The sequence below is a fragment of the Pan paniscus genome, chromosome 15, assembly GCF_029289425.2.
Source record: "Pan paniscus chromosome 15, NHGRI_mPanPan1-v2.0_pri, whole genome shotgun sequence".
NCBI lineage: Eukaryota > Metazoa > Chordata > Mammalia > Primates > Hominidae > Pan > Pan paniscus.
The window spans coordinates 36,704,941-36,723,211 of record NC_073264.2 but is presented as its reverse complement, the minus strand read 5'-3'; the positions used below and the strand labels follow the sequence as shown (position 1 = coordinate 36,723,211).

Sequence of the window (18,271 nt, the reverse complement as noted above, 5' to 3'; positions counted from 1 at the left end):
CTCCCAAAGTGCTGGGATTATAGGTCGGAGCCACCGCCCCCAGCCTTGTTTTTCTATGGGAAAAGATCCATAGCTTGGGGGCTCCATGTTCTGAAGAGGATGCAGACAGTTGCTACCACGATAGCAAGAAAGAAGACAACCTGAGACTGAAAGCAGAATATTCAGAATTTCACAGTGGGGCTGCCAGTCGGGAGTGCACCTGCCTTGCTCTTCAGGAACTCTGTCATGGCTCGTCTTTCTTCCAGCCTAGCTGCACTGAGCAATGGGTAGCCTGATTCCAGAGTTGAATTTGCTGTAGCCAAAACACTTTAGTTTTAATTGGCCAGGCCAGTTGACACAGGCCACCCTGCCCTGAGGATTTTGGACCACCTGGCTGAACTTGTAGACTCTCTCCATGGCACTTCAGGCAATAGGTTTTGTCCATACTGTGCTTGTTCCATGCAGGAGGAGTGCCTGAAGTGCCTGCAGTCAAACCAGGCCCTGGCGATGCTCCTTTTCCCATGGGGGTGCTCCTGGAGCATCACTGGCCATCCTGTCATTTCCTACGGCTGTGTCCTGGGCCAAAATACAAAGCAGCTTTGAGGTGTAACTTATTATTTTGCCTTATGCATTAAAAAGGCCAAATAACATTAAAAATCAGTTATCTAAAGTTTTTTGTTTTGTTTTGTTTTTTGAGACAGAGTCTCACCCTGTTGCCCAGGCTGGCGTGCAATGGCACAATCTCGGCTCACTGCAACCTCTGCCTCCTCGGTTCAAGTGATTCTCCTGCCTCAGCCTCCTAAGCAGCATCTGCACCACCACACCCAACTAATTTCTTGTATCTTTAGTAGAGATGGGGTTTCATCATGTTGGCCAGGCTGGTCTCAAACTCCTGACCTCATGATCCACCTGCCTCAGCCTCCCAAAGTGCTGAGATTATAGGCATGAGCCACTGCGCACAGCCTACAGTTTTAACATTTTTTTTAACGGTTATGTTCGCTAGAATGTTTGACAATGAGGAGGAGAAAAATCTGAGTGCTGAAGGGTCCATAAAGGTCTTTCTTTTTCTTTTTTTTTCTTTTTGAGACAGGGTCTCAGTCTGTTGCTCAAGCTGGAGTGCAGTTGTGCCATCATGGCTCACTACAAACTCCATCTCCCAGGCTCAAGCGATTCTCCCACTTCTGCCTCTGGAGTAGCTGGGACTACAGGCACCTGCCACCACACTCTGCTAATTATATTTTTTGTAGAGACAAGAGTTTAGCCTTGTTGCCCAGGCTGGTCTCCAACTCCTGGGTGGCAAGCAATCCTCCTGCTTCAGCAACCCAAAGTGCTGAAATTACAGCAGTGAGCCACAACTCCTGGCCCATAAAGGTCTTTCTAAATCAAAACCAGACCCTCTTGTTGTCTTCTGCCCAGTCTGCTCATGGTTCTAATTTCCAAGTGTATATTCTTTTTCACCCACGTTGTAATGTTTGTTGACTTAAACCATATAGCGCTATAGATGATGGGGAGAAAACCTGTTGGATCACATTATTCAAAACTGTTTCCCAGAGTTGCAGGAAAACAATAGGTACCTCCTTGGAAATCTCCACTGTAGGGACAAGTCATCAAGGCTCCGCACCTCCCAATTTTTGCAAAAGGCACTATGACAAATCAAGGAACGCCTGTGCCTTACTCTTACCACTAGGTGTCACACAAAACAATCAGGAATAAACACCAAGATCCTGAAGGCTACCAGAAATATAAAACCATAGAAGGTGGTGCAAAAAAACCTTATTCCTCAGATATTTTTATGTTTTATAATCATTTTTATACCTGAAGCCAAATATCTTCTTCTGATGTATCCTCTATAATTGGGACATTTAGAGTTTGATGTTTCTGTACTTGTTTAAAAGAAGTGACTATCCCCAGATGGGGGTCGGGGGACACCCACCATTTATTTTCCCTAACAGTTGGAGTAGAAAATAGTTTTGAGTATATTCCAAATTATAGTGTAGTCAGTCTGATTTTCACAGCGTGTTTTCAAAAGTGTTAATACTAAGACTGCTTTGGTCAAATGATTAATATACTGCCAAGGGGTTCCTGGGTAAATTTCTATGCATTTCAGTTTCTTTTTAGGGAAGTAGGAACAATATCTATCTTACAAGATTAGTTCTGAGAACAATGTGGTACATAAGGCGCTGGAATTCTTTCAAAAATTTATACCCTGACATTTCCAAGAGCCATGGTCACCCTTACAAAGGAGAGTTAGGCATGCATTTGTAGACAAGTAATATGACTTTTAAGCTAGAAAAGACCTTAAGTAACATTCAATCTAATCTTATTATAAAAGTTAAGTATACCACAAAAAAGTTAACTGACCTCTCCAACTAATGTGCAGTCAAGTAAAGACAGAACCTGGAATTGAGATGTCCCATTGCAGTCACTGTTTCACCTTGCCTCAATCATTGTAGATTTGCATAGCATAAACCTGCAGAGACAATGGTGTCTATCCCTGGGAAGTTTTCATTGTAACATGTGATCATTATTACCCTGGAGGGTCTATCTGATTTTAATTTTTTTCCCTTCATACTTGGTCTCTCTCTATCGAGTCAGATTTCTTACACTCTAATATTAGGGGAGGGGTGGAGATATGAAGAGAGGGGAAGGATTGGTTAGTACAAGGCCAGTCAAGGTAAAGATGATTGCAATAATCACCAGAAATCTCTGCAGAACTACAGAGGCCTCCTGGGACTAATTCTGAAGAGCTCTGACCGAAGTTTGCTTTATTTTGCCTGTACCAATTCTACCAAGTAGATGAATTCAGTCCATGGCTTGCAGGCTTGGAGGCGGAGGTGGAGTGGAGAGCATAAATTATATTTCTGCAGGTGAAACCAGAGCATAGTGAGCCGAAACCCCTTTCTACCCAGGTGGCGTGAATGGGTCCAACTGCTACTGTCCCCCAGGACAAGAGAGCAAGGAGGGGCGGGCAGGATGGGACTGCCTTGAGCCTCCCGCAGGATGCCTGGCAACTACTTTCTTAGTGGTCCTTAAGGTCCAATCGCGGTTAAGGCACTAACTAAACTCATTCTTCAGCTTCCTTCTCTAAGTTCTCCTCGAATTTGGGTGCCCAGAAGTAGGCTCACGGTCCTTTTTCTGCGGCAGCACAATGTAGGTCAGATAGCATAAACGAATAGCTACTTATGAACACAATAGCTACTCTGTTATTGCAAGGTATCCACAACCACCACTACAAACATTAACACCTTGCTTTACTTGGGAAACAAAAAAAATCATGGTCCTATTCAGCAGTTTCCCCATACAGGGAGCGTTTGCCCCTCCCCCAGTCAACAGGGCTGTTCATCCCTAGGAAGTGATTTGAGAGTTCTCCAAGGATTTAGGCTTTTCACTCCTCCAAAGCTTTCACACCTTCTACCTGGCGGGGGTGCGTGGGGGGGTGGGGGGGAGGGGGCGAAGCTAAAAGTTCCTTTGCTGCAAAGAGCCTGGTATAGGCAGAAACACCGGCGCGGCCTGCAGCCCCCTAACCACAGTGCGTCCTTCCCCTTAGAAGTCTGGGGAAAGCAAATCCCTACGCCCAGCCATCATTTCCACTCGCGTTTTCAAAAGATCAAAAAACGGAAAGGACCGGCAGGTTGGCAAACCCCAAAGAGGGACCGCCCATCAGGTCGGCGTCCTTGGGATCTCAGCAGCCGACGACCCCAATTCAAATCGATCTTGGGAAACCCCAGGGAAAGAAGGTTCACTTGCAGAGGGACAGGATTACAGGGTGCAGGCTGCAGGGAAGTACCGGGGGGAGGGAGCCTGGTCGGAAGGACTTTCCAGCCACTCGACGCTCATCAAAAAGTTCCCTGTCCGTGACCCCAGTGGCTCATCGCAGGGAGTTTCTCCGATGAACCCCAGCTCAGGGTTTAGGCTTCTTTTTCCCCCTAGCAGAGGACGAAGCCAGTTCTCTTTTTCTGGTCTGACTGGCTTGGAAATTCCCCGAGCCTGACCCCGCCCCAGAGAAATCCCCAGCCAGCGTTTATAGGGCGCCGCGGCGGCGCTGCAGAGCCCACACCAGTCCGTGCCGCCGTCCCGCCCGCCAGCGCCCCAGTGAGGAAGCAGCGCGCAGCCCGCGGCCCAGCGCACCCGCAGCAGCGCCCGCAGCTCGTCCGCGCCATGTTCCAGGCGGCCGAGCGCCCCCAGGAGTGGGCCATGGAGGGCCCCCGCGACGGGCTGAAGAAGGAGCGGCTACTGGACGACCGCCACGACAGCGGCCTGGACTCCATGAAAGACGAGGAGTACGAGCAGATGGTCAAGGAGCTGCAGGAGATCCGCCTCGAGCCGCAGGAGGTGCCGCGCGGCGCGGAGCCCTGGAAGCAGCAGCTCACCGAGGACGGGGACTCGTAAGTGGCGGAGGCCCGGGGATGGGGGTCGTCGGGAGGGCGGGACGCGCGCGGCCAGGGGGTGGGAGGCGCCGGGCCTGGAGCCCGAGCCGGGGGACCAGCGATGCAGCCGGGCGGGCGCCGCGGCACCCCGGGGCTCCTGCACCGCCCCGAACGCTGCAGGGCTGCAGGGCCGCGCGGGGCACCGGCCCGACTCGGAGGGGCGGCGGCTGGGCCCTGGTGGATGGCAGCGTCGCCACACGCCCCCTCCCCCCAGACCCGTCCTCTAGGCCGGGGGCGGGGCGGCAGCGGGGACGCGAAGTCCCCGGTTGCATAAGGCGGGGCGGGAGTTTCTGGCCGCTGGCGGGCGCCGAGCAGCCGGGAGGGGAAGTACAGGGCGTTCCGAGCTGGCGGGAGGGCGGGGCGGTCTGGCCGGCGCCCGCCGGGGCCGCGGGGGGAGGGGGGCGGAAAGTCCCTGGGCGCCTGCCAGGAACACTCAGCTCATAATAACCTCGCGGAAAACACCGCGGCCTCGGCCTCCAGAAACCCCGGCCTTGCGCAATCCCCCGCAGCCCGCGCCTCCCTGGGCCCCACGCGGTGCACTCACCACCCCTGGGGTTTTTCCCTCTCTTCCCCACAGGTTCCTGCACTTGGCCATCATCCATGAAGAAAAGGCACTGACCATGGAAGTGATCCGCCAGGTGAAGGGAGACCTGGCCTTCCTCAACTTCCAGAACAACCTGCAGCAGGTGCGCCGCTTGCCTGGCCCGGGTTCTCTCTGACCCTGGGACGTAGCTGATGTAGCAGAGTCACCCCAGATCCTTTCTGAATTCAGGGCCACTGAGCACTATTCACCCTCACTTTTTACTTCACATCAGCCCACATCCTAGAAAGTGAAGGAAATTCCACTGATTTGTTGAGGTCTTTATAACCCACCTGGAGCCTCTGCTATTTGCCAGCCCTCCCCACCCCCCTGTAGGAGGAGCAGCACCCAACCAGGAGACACGGGTTGAGGGGAACTCGGGGTGTGGGTTTGGTCCATGGCTTACTTTCTCTGGTCTCTCTTGCGTTCGTAGACTCCACTCCACTTGGCTGTGATCACCAACCAGCCAGAAATTGCTGAGGCACTTCTGGGAGCTGGCTGTGATCCTGAGCTCCGAGACTTTCGAGGAAATACCCCCCTACACCTTGCCTGTGAGCAGGGCTGCCTGGCCAGCGTGGGAGTCCTGACTCAGTCCTGCACCACCCCGCACCTCCACTCCATCCTGAAGGCTACCAACTACAATGGTATGTCTGCCTCCCTGCCCTGCCCCACCCCCTCGGAGGGCAGGTGACGTGGAGAAGGGGCAGGTGGGCCAACTTAAGGAGTCCAGGCAAGAGCTTAAACTCCTAACATTTGGAAGGTTGAGAAAATATGTGTGCAAAGTGCCTATTGGATGCCTTTATAACGTTCTTTCAGAACCCAGACGGTGGGTTCTTAAAATTCAGAAGATATGACTACTTGTCCCATAAAAGAATAGGTGAAAGGAGTGAGGGTTGAAACAGGTGGTTATACTTTTTTCCTTTTGTTCTTCCAGGCCACACGTGTCTACACTTAGCCTCTATCCATGGCTACCTGGGCATCGTGGAGCTTTTGGTGTCCTTGGGTGCTGATGTCAATGCTCAGGTTGGTGCTTCCTGCCTCCGACGCACTGAGTCAGGCTCCTCGTGCTTATGTTGTGAGCAGAAATTCCAAATGCAGCCATAAGCATCTCAAATTCCTTTTGGTTTCAGGAGCCCTGTAATGGCCGGACTGCCCTTCACCTCGCAGTGGACCTGCAGAATCCTGACCTGGTGTCACTCCTGTTGAAGTGTGGGGCTGATGTCAACAGAGTTACCTACCAGGGCTATTCTCCCTACCAGCTCACCTGGGGCCGCCCAAGCACCCGGATACAGCAGCAGCTGGGCCAGCTGACACTAGAAAACCTTCAGATGCTGCCAGAGAGTGAGGATGAGGAGAGCTATGACACAGAGTCAGAGTTCACGGAGTTCACAGAGGACGAGGTGAGTCTGTGAACTCCTTCGTTGCTCTAACTAATGAGGTGCCATTCCCTTCACCCTCCCAGGCCCCTAGAGCTGCTCCTTATCAGAGGGGTTATCTACATAATGAGTCTCAAATTTCTGTGCATAACCAGTATCCCAAGAATGTACCTGCCCCCCCCTTTTTTTTTAATAGCTTACTCTTTTTTTGAAGAGAAGCATTAAAGGCAAACTCCCTCAGCCTGTAAAGTTCATTATATTTGGGCTATGGAGAATGGAGTCCAAGAGTTATTTCCAGTAGTGGCCTCCCCATCCCAGTAGCTTGGCAGAGCTCCGGAAGCTTAACGTGTCTTTTTTCCCCTTGTTTTCAGCTGCCCTATGATGACTGTGTGTTTGGAGGCCAGCGTCTGACGTTATGAGCGCAAAGGGGCTGAAAGAACATGGACTTGTATATTTGTACAAAAAAAAAGTTTTATTTTTCTAAAAAAAGAAAAAAGAAGAAAAAATTTAAAGGGTGTACTTATATCCACACTGCACACTGCCTGGCCCAAAACGTCTTATTGTGGTAGGATCAGCCCTCATTTTGTTGCTTTTGTGAACTTTTTGTAGGGGACGAGAAAGATCATTGAAATTCCGAGAAAACTTCTTTTAAACCTCACCTTTGTGGGGTTTTTGGAGAAGGTTATCAAAAATTTCATGGAAGGACCACATTTTATATTTATTGTGCTTCGAGTGACTGACCCCAGTGGCATCCTGTGACATGTAACAGCCAGGAGTGTTAAGCCTTTCAGTGATGTGGGGTGAAAAGTTACTACCTGTCAAGGTTTGTGTTACCCTCCTGTAAATGATGTACATAATGTATTGTTAGTAATTATTTTGGTACTTTTATGATGTATATTTATTAAACAGATTTTTACAAATGAGTTATCCTGATCATTTTCTTCAGGCTGCCGTGGGCCTCCTGTTCTGAAGTCCCATCCTCCGGCAGAGGTGGAGGTGGAGCAGTGTGAGGGAGGAGGGAACTCCCAGCAGCTTCTCACACCTGACACCCAGCCTCCAGCAAAGCTTTGCAGGCACCCTGGGCCCAGTGTGTGGGAGGGAGGCTGTTGCAAGGTTATAGGAAATTACCAATCTCAGGCTTGGGGTGGAAGCATGCTGTTTGGCCTGTGGTTGGAGACCTCTCCGTTGTCATTCTGTCATCCCCTTGATTTAAACTTCCTGGACCCTAATTGCCAGTTGAGGAAATTATTTTGGCCAAGAAGAATATGCTGAATTCATATAGAGCCGGGAAAGATCTCACTAATACAGGAAGTTCCTAAGGACATAGGCTCAGAAATGGGACTGCACTGACATTTGTTAGCAGTTGCTCACCTCTGAGCCTCAGTTTTCTCATTTATTAGCTGGGCTATTGTGAAAATTACATAAGACAATCCACGTAAAATGCATAGCAGAGTGGCAGGCACGTAGTGCTAAAGAAAAACAAGCTGTTACGCAACGTTCTTTATGTCATACCAGGAGAAACAAGTCCAGAGAGAATGTCCTGTCTAGGGTCACCTTGCAGGAGAAGTAGGTGGTTAACAGATTTCATACGTGCTTGTTTTGGGGTAAACATCTTTTAAGAGCATTCCATCTCTTAAATCTATGTGTTATTGGCTGTAGTAGAAAAGTAATAAAGGCTTGAAGGGTCTTATCAGTTCAGTCTACTGATTGTACTGAATGATTCTACAGGAGCAAATGTCACAAGAAACCAGTAATGTGAAACTTGGCTTAGATGCTCTATCTTGAGGTTTTCATCCCTAAAATGGCTCTCTTGCCTAGGTAGAGAGAAGAATAAAGATGGGTATACTAAAAGCCCAGACTTTACCACTATACTGCATTTGTACTCTGTAAACATTTTTATTAAAAAAATTTTTGGGGGATAGGGTCTCACTCTGTTGCCCAGGCTGGGGTGCAATGGTGCAATCACAGCTCACTGCAGCCCCAAACTCCTGGGCTCAAGCGATCCTCCCAACTCAGCCTCCTGAGTAGCTGGGACTACAAGCATGCACCACCATGCCTGACTAATTTTATTTGTAGAGACAGGGTTTCTCTATGTTGCCCAGGCTGGTCTGGAACTCCTGGGCTCAAGAGATCCACCCACTATGGCCTCCCAAAGCACTGGGATTACAGGTCTGAGCCACCACACCCAGCCAAAACATTTCTGAGGAAAAAGTAAAGTTACTGCATTCTAGAAAATGCAGAGTAGTGTATAAATGCAATTCATGTCTTTGACTTATACCTAAGAAAAAATTATTACATTATCCCTTTCCTGATCCACAAACGATGTCAAAGTCAAAAGAATATGGTCACCTTGGACCAAAAAGGAGCCAATATTTAGTGGTCTTCCACATATAAGGAGTGTTACTACAGACTGGTTAAAGCCAATTCTGCCCCAATTCTTTCTCTTTTTTTTTTTTTTTTTTTTTTTTTTGAGATGGAGTCTTGCTCTGTCGCCCAGGCTGGAGTGCAGTGGCATGATCTCAGCTCACTGCAACCTCCACCTCCCGGGTTCAAGCGATTCTCCCTGCCTCAGCCTCCCGAGTAGCTGGGATTACAGGTGCCTGCCACCACGCCTGGCTAATTTTTGTATTTTTAGTAGAGACAGGGTTTCACCATGTTGCCCAGGCTGGTCTTGAACTCCTGACCTCAGGTGATCCGCCCACCTCAGCCTCCCAAAGTGCTGGGATTTCAGGCGTGAGTCACCGCGCCCAGCTCTGCCCCATTTCTGTAGCCTTAGTCCATCCGGAACCCAGCACTGGCGGTCCCTCTACCAGTCTTATTCTCTGTCAAAGTGCCCGGGTTCTTCACTGAAATTCCTTGTCCATCCCCAAGCACCTCAACACAGGTGTTAAATGACCTACCACAGGAATTAGGTCAGTTAGGTTCAGCTCTCAGCTAAGTGGGAGAGGTAAGATGGGAGTGGGGTGATATCCCCACCCTCATTCTCAAAAGAACAAAGGTTGGAAACTTGGCTCCCCAATTTTGGAACGATGCCCTTAGTACTTTCTACTCAGTCAAATGTGACTCTTCTTCCCTCTGTAAAGGGGTTAAATTTGTGCCAATTCACCCATACACTGTCTCTAGTTCTGTGCTAGGTTGTAGAAACAGGACAAAGCTGTGTGCCACCCCCTCATCCCCAGCCTCCTTAGAGCCCAGCTCTTGCATAGGGGCATCACCCTCCATGGTCAAGCAAGGGTGGGCCCCTTCTCACCCACTTGGGCCCAGTCTCCCACCTTTCTAGGCTTCAGCTTTTCTTCTTTCTAGGTCCTAAACCTCGGAAAAGGTTCTGTCATCTGCATAAATCTTGAGGTAGCTGGGCCCAGTTAAGCACTGAAGGCTGCCCCGGTTCCTTACTCTCTAGCTCTTCTCCCCATTTCTCATCCCCCCCACCTTTTTGTGTGTGTGTGTGTGATAGGGTCTCACTCTCTTGCCCAGGCTGGAGTGCGGTGGCATGATCTCGGCTCACTGTAACCTCCGCCTCCTGGGTTCAAGCAATTCTCCTGCCTCAGCCTCCCGAGTAGCTGGGACTACAGGTGCACACCACTACACCCGGCTAATTTTTATATTTTTAGTGGAGATGGGGTTTCACCGTGTTGGCCAGGCTGGTCTCGAACTCCTGACCTCAAGTGATCCACCTGCCTTGGCCTCCCACAGTCCTGGGATTACAGGTGTGACCCACCACACCCAGCCCTCCCTGCTTTTCTTTTCTTTTTGTTTTAAATTTATTATCTTTCTGTCCTGCCTGTTGGTTGGGTGACTGGAGCCTGGAGTTCCCTAAAGGAAAATTTTAGAAGGGAAACATTCTAATCTGTAGAAAATCTTCAAATTCCTAAGCAAACAAGAGCAAAAGATCTCAAAGTAAACAGGCCAGCAGACAGAGAGCCTTCTTTAATGCACTTTGATTTCCTCCAAGAAGTTACAGATTGTGTGGGGACAGGTAGGACTAAGAGTGCCTAGAGAAAGGGGAAGTGATACGAGGGGGAAATAATATATCACATCAGCAACTTCCTTGAATTCAGTTCCTTGATTCCTTCTGCCTGCCTTATCCATCAGGATACATTTCCTGTAGCGGCCACATGTACCAAGTCCTTCCAGAAAGTAAGGATTTTTCTTTAAAGAGGGAACAAACTAGTCTGAGCAATCTGAAGACCTTCCCCTGGGGCCTGGAAATTCAGAAGGCTGGGAGCTTGGGTGGATTTGCATGGAAAGTTCAGTTGCTACTGGAAGTGATTAAGTGGTGACAGAATTGAGTCTGTCAGATGGGTCTTCCTTCCCCAAGACTTCCCACCCCCGCACCCACCCACTCCCCCACCCCCAGCTTTCTGCCAGATTTTCATTAACTTGCCTTAAGTGTAGCTGAAATTTCATTTGGCAAGAAAAGTCTGAGTTGTGGAACTCCAGTCTGAAACATGCCCAAGAAACATTCCCCAACCTCTGGTGCCTGGACAAGAATATCCTAGGCTGTTTCCCCATTGAAAGAGAGCATTACAGAAACTGAAACTGGACCTCACCTGTGTTTCCCTCCTAGAGAAGTACAACTCTCCAACCCATTCCTTCATTTGCATCAAAAAGAACTATTCTCCAGGCCTCCTGCCAAGGGCAGGAATAAGAGGAATAAGCCATGGCCTCTGCCCCTAAGAGCTCCTTGCTTAGGTGGAGAGGGAGACAGACAACTGCATGGAAAAGCGTGATGAGATGAAAGCCCATAGCACGGGAGCTGAGCCCAGTCACCAGCGCGGAGTGCGGGTGGGAGAGACGGGTCCAGAGCTCATATTCCAGTTAGCTATTCACCTGCCAGTACTATATTATCTTATCCCATGCCCCAAGTGACTGTGGCAGGCACCCTTTCCACAGGGGGCAGGAAGTATGACCCAACATCAGCCAATCTGAGTCATTGACAAGTAGGACTGGACCCTGAACACTGACATGAAAATAGGGCCAAGGCCCACAAACCCGCCAGCAATCCAGGTAAGTGTGACCAGGTGCGGGGGCTCATGCCTATAATCCCAGCACTTTGAGAAGCTGAGGCAGGAGGATCATTTGAGCCCAGGAGGTCAAGACCAGCCTGGGCAATATAGGGAGAGCCCATCTCTACAAAAAAAATACATTAAGGCCAGGCATGGTGGCTCACACCTGTAATCCCAGCACTTTGGGAGGCTGAGGCAGGCGGATCACTTGAGGCCAGAAGTTTGAGAACAGCCTGGCCAACGTGGTGAAACCCCATCTCTACTAAAAATACAAAAATTAGCCGGGCATGGTGGTGCACGCCTGTACTCCCAGCTACTCGGGAGGCTGAGGCAGGAGAATCGCTTGAACCCAGGAGAGGGAGGCTGCAGTGAGCTGAGATCGCACCACTGCACTCCAGCCTGGGCAACAGAGCGAGACTCTGTCTCAAAAATAAAAACATATACACACACACACATACAAATGTATATACATATATAACATGTATATATATATAAATGTATATACATATATATAATGTGTGTATATATGTTTTTATTTTTGAGACAGAGTGTGTGTATATATACACACATATATGTATATACATATATAATACATAATATGTATATACATATATATATAATGTGTGTGTGTATATATATATTTTTTTTAAAAAGAAAACAGCAAAAAAAACCCAGCTAAGTGTAATAAGGGAGATGGCTGACACAGTACAAGGCCAAAGGCATAATCATCAGGGCTCCAAGAAAGGAACAAAATCCTGAAGGAAATGTACTTGAAGGATGGAAACCTGGTTTTATTTTTTTATTTTTTTTGAGACGAAGTTTCGCTCTTGTTGCCCAGGCTGGAGTGCAAATGGCGCGATCTCGGCTCACCACAACCTCTGCCACCCGGGTTCAAGCGATTCTCCTGCCTCAGCCTCCTGAGTAGCTGGGATTACAGGCATGTGCCACCACGCCTAGCTAATTTTGTATTTTTAGTAGAGAAGGCGTTTCTCCATGTTGGTCAGGCTGGTCTTGAACTCCCGACCTCAGGTGATCCACCCGCCTCAGCCTCCCAAAGTGCTGGGATTACAAAGCGTGAGCTACCGCGCCGGCTGGAAACCTGGTTTTAAAATGAGCTTATTTGTACCTGTAGAAGGAGATTGCTGCGGTGTGCAGGTTGGCCCCTGACTAAGCATCGGAACTGGAAGGAGTTGAGAGGCAGCTGCTCCCTCTCTGTGACCGAGTCCCCACTGCCCATACTGTAATATGAGAAGCCTTAACAAGCAGTTGACTAAAATGCTTCAGAGAAAATCTTAAGTAAATAATAATTTCCCCTTTAATATTGCTATCATTTCATATATTTTTAAAATTTCTTAAATAACGTATATGAAAAATAGTCGGCTACTTAAAGGTAAGATTTTATTTACTTATTTTTTTGAGACAGAGTCTCACTTTGTCACCCAGGCTGAGGTGCAGTGTCACAATCATGGCTAACTACAGCCTCGACCTCACAGGCTCAGGTGATCCTCCTACCTCAGCCCCCCAAGTAGCTGGGATTACAGACGTGTGTCACCACACAGGGCTATTTTTTTGTATTTTTTGTGGAGAGGGGGTTTTGCCATGTTGCCCTGACTGGTCTCCAACTCCTGGACTCACGCTATCCTCCCACCTCAGCCTGCGAAAGGACTGAGATTACAGGTATGAGCCACCACGACTGGCCTTCAAGGTAAACTTTTAAAAAACTTTTAAATTGGCTGTGTGCAGTGGCTCACGCCTGTAATCCCAGCACTTTGGGAGACTGAGGCCGGAGGATTGCTTGAGCCCAGGAGTTCCAGACCAGCCTGGGCAATGCAGTGAGACTCTGTCTCTACCTGTTTATGTATTTATTTATTTAATAAATAAATAAAGTTTGGGCACAGTGGCTTATGCCTGTAATCCTAGCACTTTGGGAGGCCAAGGCAGGCAGATCACCAGAGGTCAGGAGTTCGAGATCAGCCTGGCCAACATGGTGAAACCCCATCTCTACTAAAAATACAAAAAGTAGCCGGGCCTGGTGGTATGTGCCTGTAATCCCAGCTACTTGGGAGACTGAGGCAGGAGAATCACTTGAATCCAGAAGGCAGAGGTTGCAGTGAGTGGAGATCGTGCCATTGCACTCCAGCCTGGGCAACAAGAGTGAAACTCTGTCTCAAAAAAAAAAAAAAGAAAGAAAGAAAGAAAGTCAGCCTGGGTCACACAGCCAGTAAATGGCAGAGCCAGGCTCTAGGTATATATTCCTAACCTGGGGATAAAGCAGCTTCCAGGCCAGGCACACTGGCTCACTCCTGTTATCCGAGCACTTTGGAAGTCTGAGGTGTGCAGACTGCTTGAGCCCAGGAGTTTGAGACCAGCCTGGACAACACAGTGAAACCCCATCTCTGCAAAAATACAAAAAATTAGCTGGGAGTGGTGGTGTGCACCTGCAGTCCCAGCTTTCATGCGCGTCCATGTGAAGAGACCACCAAACAGGCTTTGTGTGAGCAACATGGCTGTTTATTTCACCTGGGTGCAGGCGGGCTAAGTCCGAAAAGAGAGTCAGCGAAGGGAGATAGGGGTGGGGCCATTTTATAGGATTTGGGAAGGTAATGGAAAATTACAGTCAAAGGGGGTTGTTCTCTGGTGGGCAGGGGTGGATCTCACAAAGTACATTCTCAAGGGTGGGGAGAATTACAAAGAACCTTCTTAAGGGTGGGGGAGACTACAAAGTACCTTCTTAAGCGTGGGGGAGATTACAAAGTACATTGATCAGTTAGGGTGGGGCAGGAACAAATCACAATGGTGGAATGTCATCAGTTAAGGCTGTTTTTACTTCTTTTGTGGATCTTCAGTTACTTCAGGCCATCTGGATGTATACGCGCAAGTCGCAGGGGATGCGATGGCCTGGCCTGGGCTCAGAGGCCTGACATCAGCTACTCAGGAGGCTGAGGCGGTAAGATTGCTTGAGCCCAGGAGGTGAAGGTTGCAGTGAGCCAAGATGGTGCCAGCCCGGGCAACAGAGCAAAGCCCAGTCAGGAAAAAAAAAAAAGCAGCAGCTACCAAGCACACACAGGAATTAACAAAAGTGTTTTCAGGTCATCAATCGTCAATGTGTTCCTTATGTATCTGTTGCTATACTACCAAAACTGGGCAAATATTACAAAGGATGGTTTGAATTTCTGATGTTTTATGTTAATGGAAATACTGTCTCATGGAAACTATATAATAATGCAGAAAATGCAAGTTCTGAGACCTCAGGAGACCCCAGTAAACTGAACAATCCTGTGGGACTCAGACAGGTATCCTACTTCATCTTCTCTGAAATCTTTTTTTTTTTTTGAGACAGAGTCTCACTCTGTCGCCCAGCCTGGAGTGCAGCGGGGCGATCTTGGCTCACTGCAAACTCCGCCTCCCGGGTTCACGCCCTTCTCCTGCCTCAGCCTCCAGAATAGCTGGGACTACAGGTGCCCACCACCACACCCGGCTAATTTTTTGTATTTTTAGTAGAGACCAGGTTTCACCGTGTTAGCCAGGATGGTTTCGATCTCCTAACCTCGTGATCCGCCCGCCTCGGGCTCCCAAAGTACTGGGATTACAGGCGTGAGCCACCATCTCCGGCTGAAATCTTTACTGTTGTTTCATACGGTGCTAAATTAAGGAAGTGAGGCACGTCTACTTCCAGGAGTTTCCAGTTGTGTGGTCTGGGTTTGGTTCTCACCGAGGCTCAGGTCTACCCAAAGTCACCACATTAAACATTTTGGTCAGACTTTTAAAAACGTCACAGTATTTTAATATTCATCTCTGGTGATGCCCCAAACAAACAAGCAAATGCAACTTTTTTTTTTTTTTTTTTGAGATGGAGTCTTGCTCTGTCGCCCAGGCTGGAGTGCGGTGGCGCTATCTCTGCTCACTGCAAGCTCCATCTCCCGGGTTCACGCCATTCCGAGTAGCTGGGACTACAGGTGCCCGCCACCACACCCGGCTAATTTTTTTTGTATTTTTAGGAGAGGTGGGGGGGGTGTCACCATATTCGCCAGGATGGTCTCGATCTCCTGACCTCGTGATCTGCCTGCCTCGGCCTCCCAAAGTGCTGGGATTACAGGCGTGAGCTACTGCGCCCAGCCGCAAATGCAACTTTTTAAGGATCAATGAATGAACTTCTTTCAGGTGAAGTGTTTTAACACCAACTTAGTTTCAAGTTGATTTTTAACATTCTCCTTCGCAGGCCTTCCCACCTCCGTCATTGAGAGGCAATTTCCCAAGGCAGGACCTTGCCACGTGGCCCACTGTATGTTTCCTAGCTACTGGACAGCTGGCTCTATAGACTCTTCCGTGTACATAAATTCAGTCATTCTTTTCTCAAAACATAGAGTAAACCTCTGGTTTGAAAGAGAGACTCAAGCCTTGGACACACAAATATCCTGCAATCTACAAGTCAAACGGGAGTGGAAGCTTTCATTTCTTAGAGGCTAGAACCGGGAATAACAGTACCCCCAGCAGACTGACCATGAAGGGTTCTGTCTGTGTGTGCACAACTTCCCAGGCCTGAAATGTGTGCAGCAAGGATGTCCTCAAGGGGCTCTTGTGCACGTTGCCCTCTACCCATGGTCACCACGGCAGGACCAGCTCCACACACAGGGAAGGATGGAAAGGACACCCAGAGCCAACCTGGCCCTGGGACCTCCCCTCCTGGCTTTCACGGCTCCTCAGATTGGGTCAGTCACACCGAAAGGACTTTCTGGAAGGAGCGCACCAGAATTTCTGTTCTGGGAAGATGGTGGAAGGCAGAGCTGAGTTCATTGCTTATGGAGGGGAGAGAATAGCCCCTGCACAGAGCCTCCATCGCGGCTGCCAGGGGACTTGGAGAGGCTAGGATCTCACTGAGAATTTCAAGATTGGTTTAAGGAGGGCCTTTCAATGCAGGGGCTTGCTTGGGATTGGGGGAGATCATGATACAGTAGTTTCAGGTTGGTGGCAACAGCTAGGCGAGGGGTTTGAAATGTCTTAGGTGTGAAATGTCTGTTGATGCTTCTGTTAAATAAAGCTCGCCTATTAAAGAGTTGATGGGCCTCTTGGGAAATTCCTGTAATAAACAATGAAGTTATTTGCCTGGGCAAGAGACTCTTGGAATAGTAAAGTTATTGTACCAAAGACAGTGGGAGAAAAAAAGTCATGTTAATGCAGACAATAAACTTGGAGGTGGAAGGGGATAGTTTCTGCCTCAATCTGACTAGTCATTAGGCCTAAAGACCTGAGGGCTAGGACACATGTCAAGTATCTTTCAACACATTTAAGAAGTTAAAACTTCAGGAAATGGACGCATGACAATGTTGGGGTTCTGCTAAGCAGGACAGGGAGCATGGAGGAGGGGTGCATTAAAAAACAAGCCTCGGGCCAGTCTGGGTGGCTCACACCTGTAATCCCAGTGCTTTGGGAGGGTGAGGCAGGCGGATCACAAGGTCAGGAGATCGAAACCATCCTGGCTAACACGGTGAAACCCCGTCTCTACTTAAAAAAGACAACAAATTAGCTGGGCGTGGTGGCGGATACCTGTAATCCCCGCCACTTGGGAGGCTGAGGCAGGAGAATCGCTTGAACCCAGGAGGCGGAGGTTGCGGTGAGCTGAGATCACACCACTACACTCCAGCCTGGGCGACAGAGCGAGACTCGGTCTCAAAAAACAAACAAACAAAAAAACAAGCCTTACCTGTTTTAGAATCTCACCTATCACTGACAAGCCTTAGCTCCAATCCCATCACACTATAATTCACACTGCAGAGGACCCAGCTAATCCAGCTATGGGTGAATAATAATGGCAGTAGGTGTCATTTATGAAACAATGACTATATGCCAGGCATATGTGATCATCACAGGGGGACATTATTGAGGAAACCAAGGTTCAAAGAGGCTTGGTAACTTGTCTGAGGTGATGAAACCAAGAAAAGTGGCCATTCTGGGACTCAAACCTGCTCCCTTTGGCTCCAGAGCTCTCTGTTCCCAGACTGGTCAGGGTGAGCCTCCTCATTTTACTGAAGATGTTCAAGGCTTCTCAATAGCTGCCATTTTCCACTGCAGCTGGTGTTAATCTTACATGGCCCTGGCCACCAAATAAACTTATTTTACTCTGAGAAGTCATTTGCTACTGTTTCTATTGTGTAAAATTTTCTCGTAGGAAACATTGAAAAGATACCTCATAGGAGTGTGTGAAAAGTAAGTGACAGATGCTGTAAGTCCATAGGAAATTGCATGAGCACAGCTGTCTTAGACTGTTCAGGCTGCTACAGCCGAATTCCATAGACTGGGTTGCTTATGAACAATAGAAATTTATTTCTCCGGCCGGGCGTGGTGGCTCACCCCTGTAATCCCAGCACTTTGGGAGGCCAGGGTGGGCAGATCACGAGGTCAGGAGTTCAAGACCAGCCTGGCCAACATGGTGAAACCCTATCTCTACTAAAGATACAAAAAATTAGCCGGGCATGGTGGCACGAGCCTATAATCCCAGCTACTTGGGAGGCTGAAGCAGGAGAATCGCTTGAACCTGGGAGGCGGAGGTTGCAGTGATCCGAGATCGCACCATTGCACTCCAGCCTGGGTGACAGGGCAAGACTCTGTCTCAAAAAAAAAAAAAAAAGAAAGAAAGAAATTTATGTTGCCACAGTTTTGGAGGCTGCAAAGTCCAAGATCAAGATGCTAGCAGATTCTGTGTCTGGTGAGGGCCAGCTTTTCTATTTGAAGATGAGGCCTTCTTGCTGTGTCTGCATGTGGTGGAAAGGGCCAGCTAGCTTGCTGGGGCTTCTTCTATAAGGGAACTAATCCCATTCAGGAGGGCTCCATCCTTATGACCTAATCACTTCCCAAGGCCCCACCTGACACCATCACCTTGGGGATTCAGATTTCAACATATGGATT

The 18,271-nt window shown here is 48.8% G+C and overlaps 1 protein-coding gene across 1 annotated transcript; it reads left to right on the top strand.

Moving 5' to 3' along the window:
- Positions 1-949: 949 nt before the first annotated feature.
- Positions 950-7,285, top strand: NFKBIA (NFKB inhibitor alpha). Its single transcript, XM_024925474.4, has 6 exons — positions 950-4,364; positions 4,984-5,092; positions 5,420-5,630; positions 5,921-6,009; positions 6,117-6,386; positions 6,734-7,285. The coding sequence occupies exons 1-6, from the start codon at positions 4,138-4,140 to the stop codon at positions 6,779-6,781; spliced, it is 954 nt and encodes a 317-aa protein (XP_024781242.2). The 5' UTR covers positions 950-4,137; the 3' UTR covers positions 6,782-7,285.
- Positions 7,286-18,271: the final 10,986 nt, after the last annotated feature.

What these genes read in the sequence shown, in the direction of transcription:
- NFKBIA (XM_024925474.4), top strand. Translation starts at nt 4,138, where the DNA reads ATGTTCCAGGCGGCCGAGCGCCCCCAGGAGTGGGCCATGGAGGGCCCC. An exon ending in TCCAGAACAACCTGCAGCAG is followed by an intron (nt 5,093 to 5,419) that starts GTGCGCCGCTTG and finishes TTGCGTTCGTAG; the next exon opens with ACTCCACTCCACTTGGCTGT. An exon ending in CGGAGTTCACAGAGGACGAG is followed by an intron (nt 6,387 to 6,733) that starts GTGAGTCTGTGA and finishes CCTTGTTTTCAG; the next exon opens with CTGCCCTATGATGACTGTGT.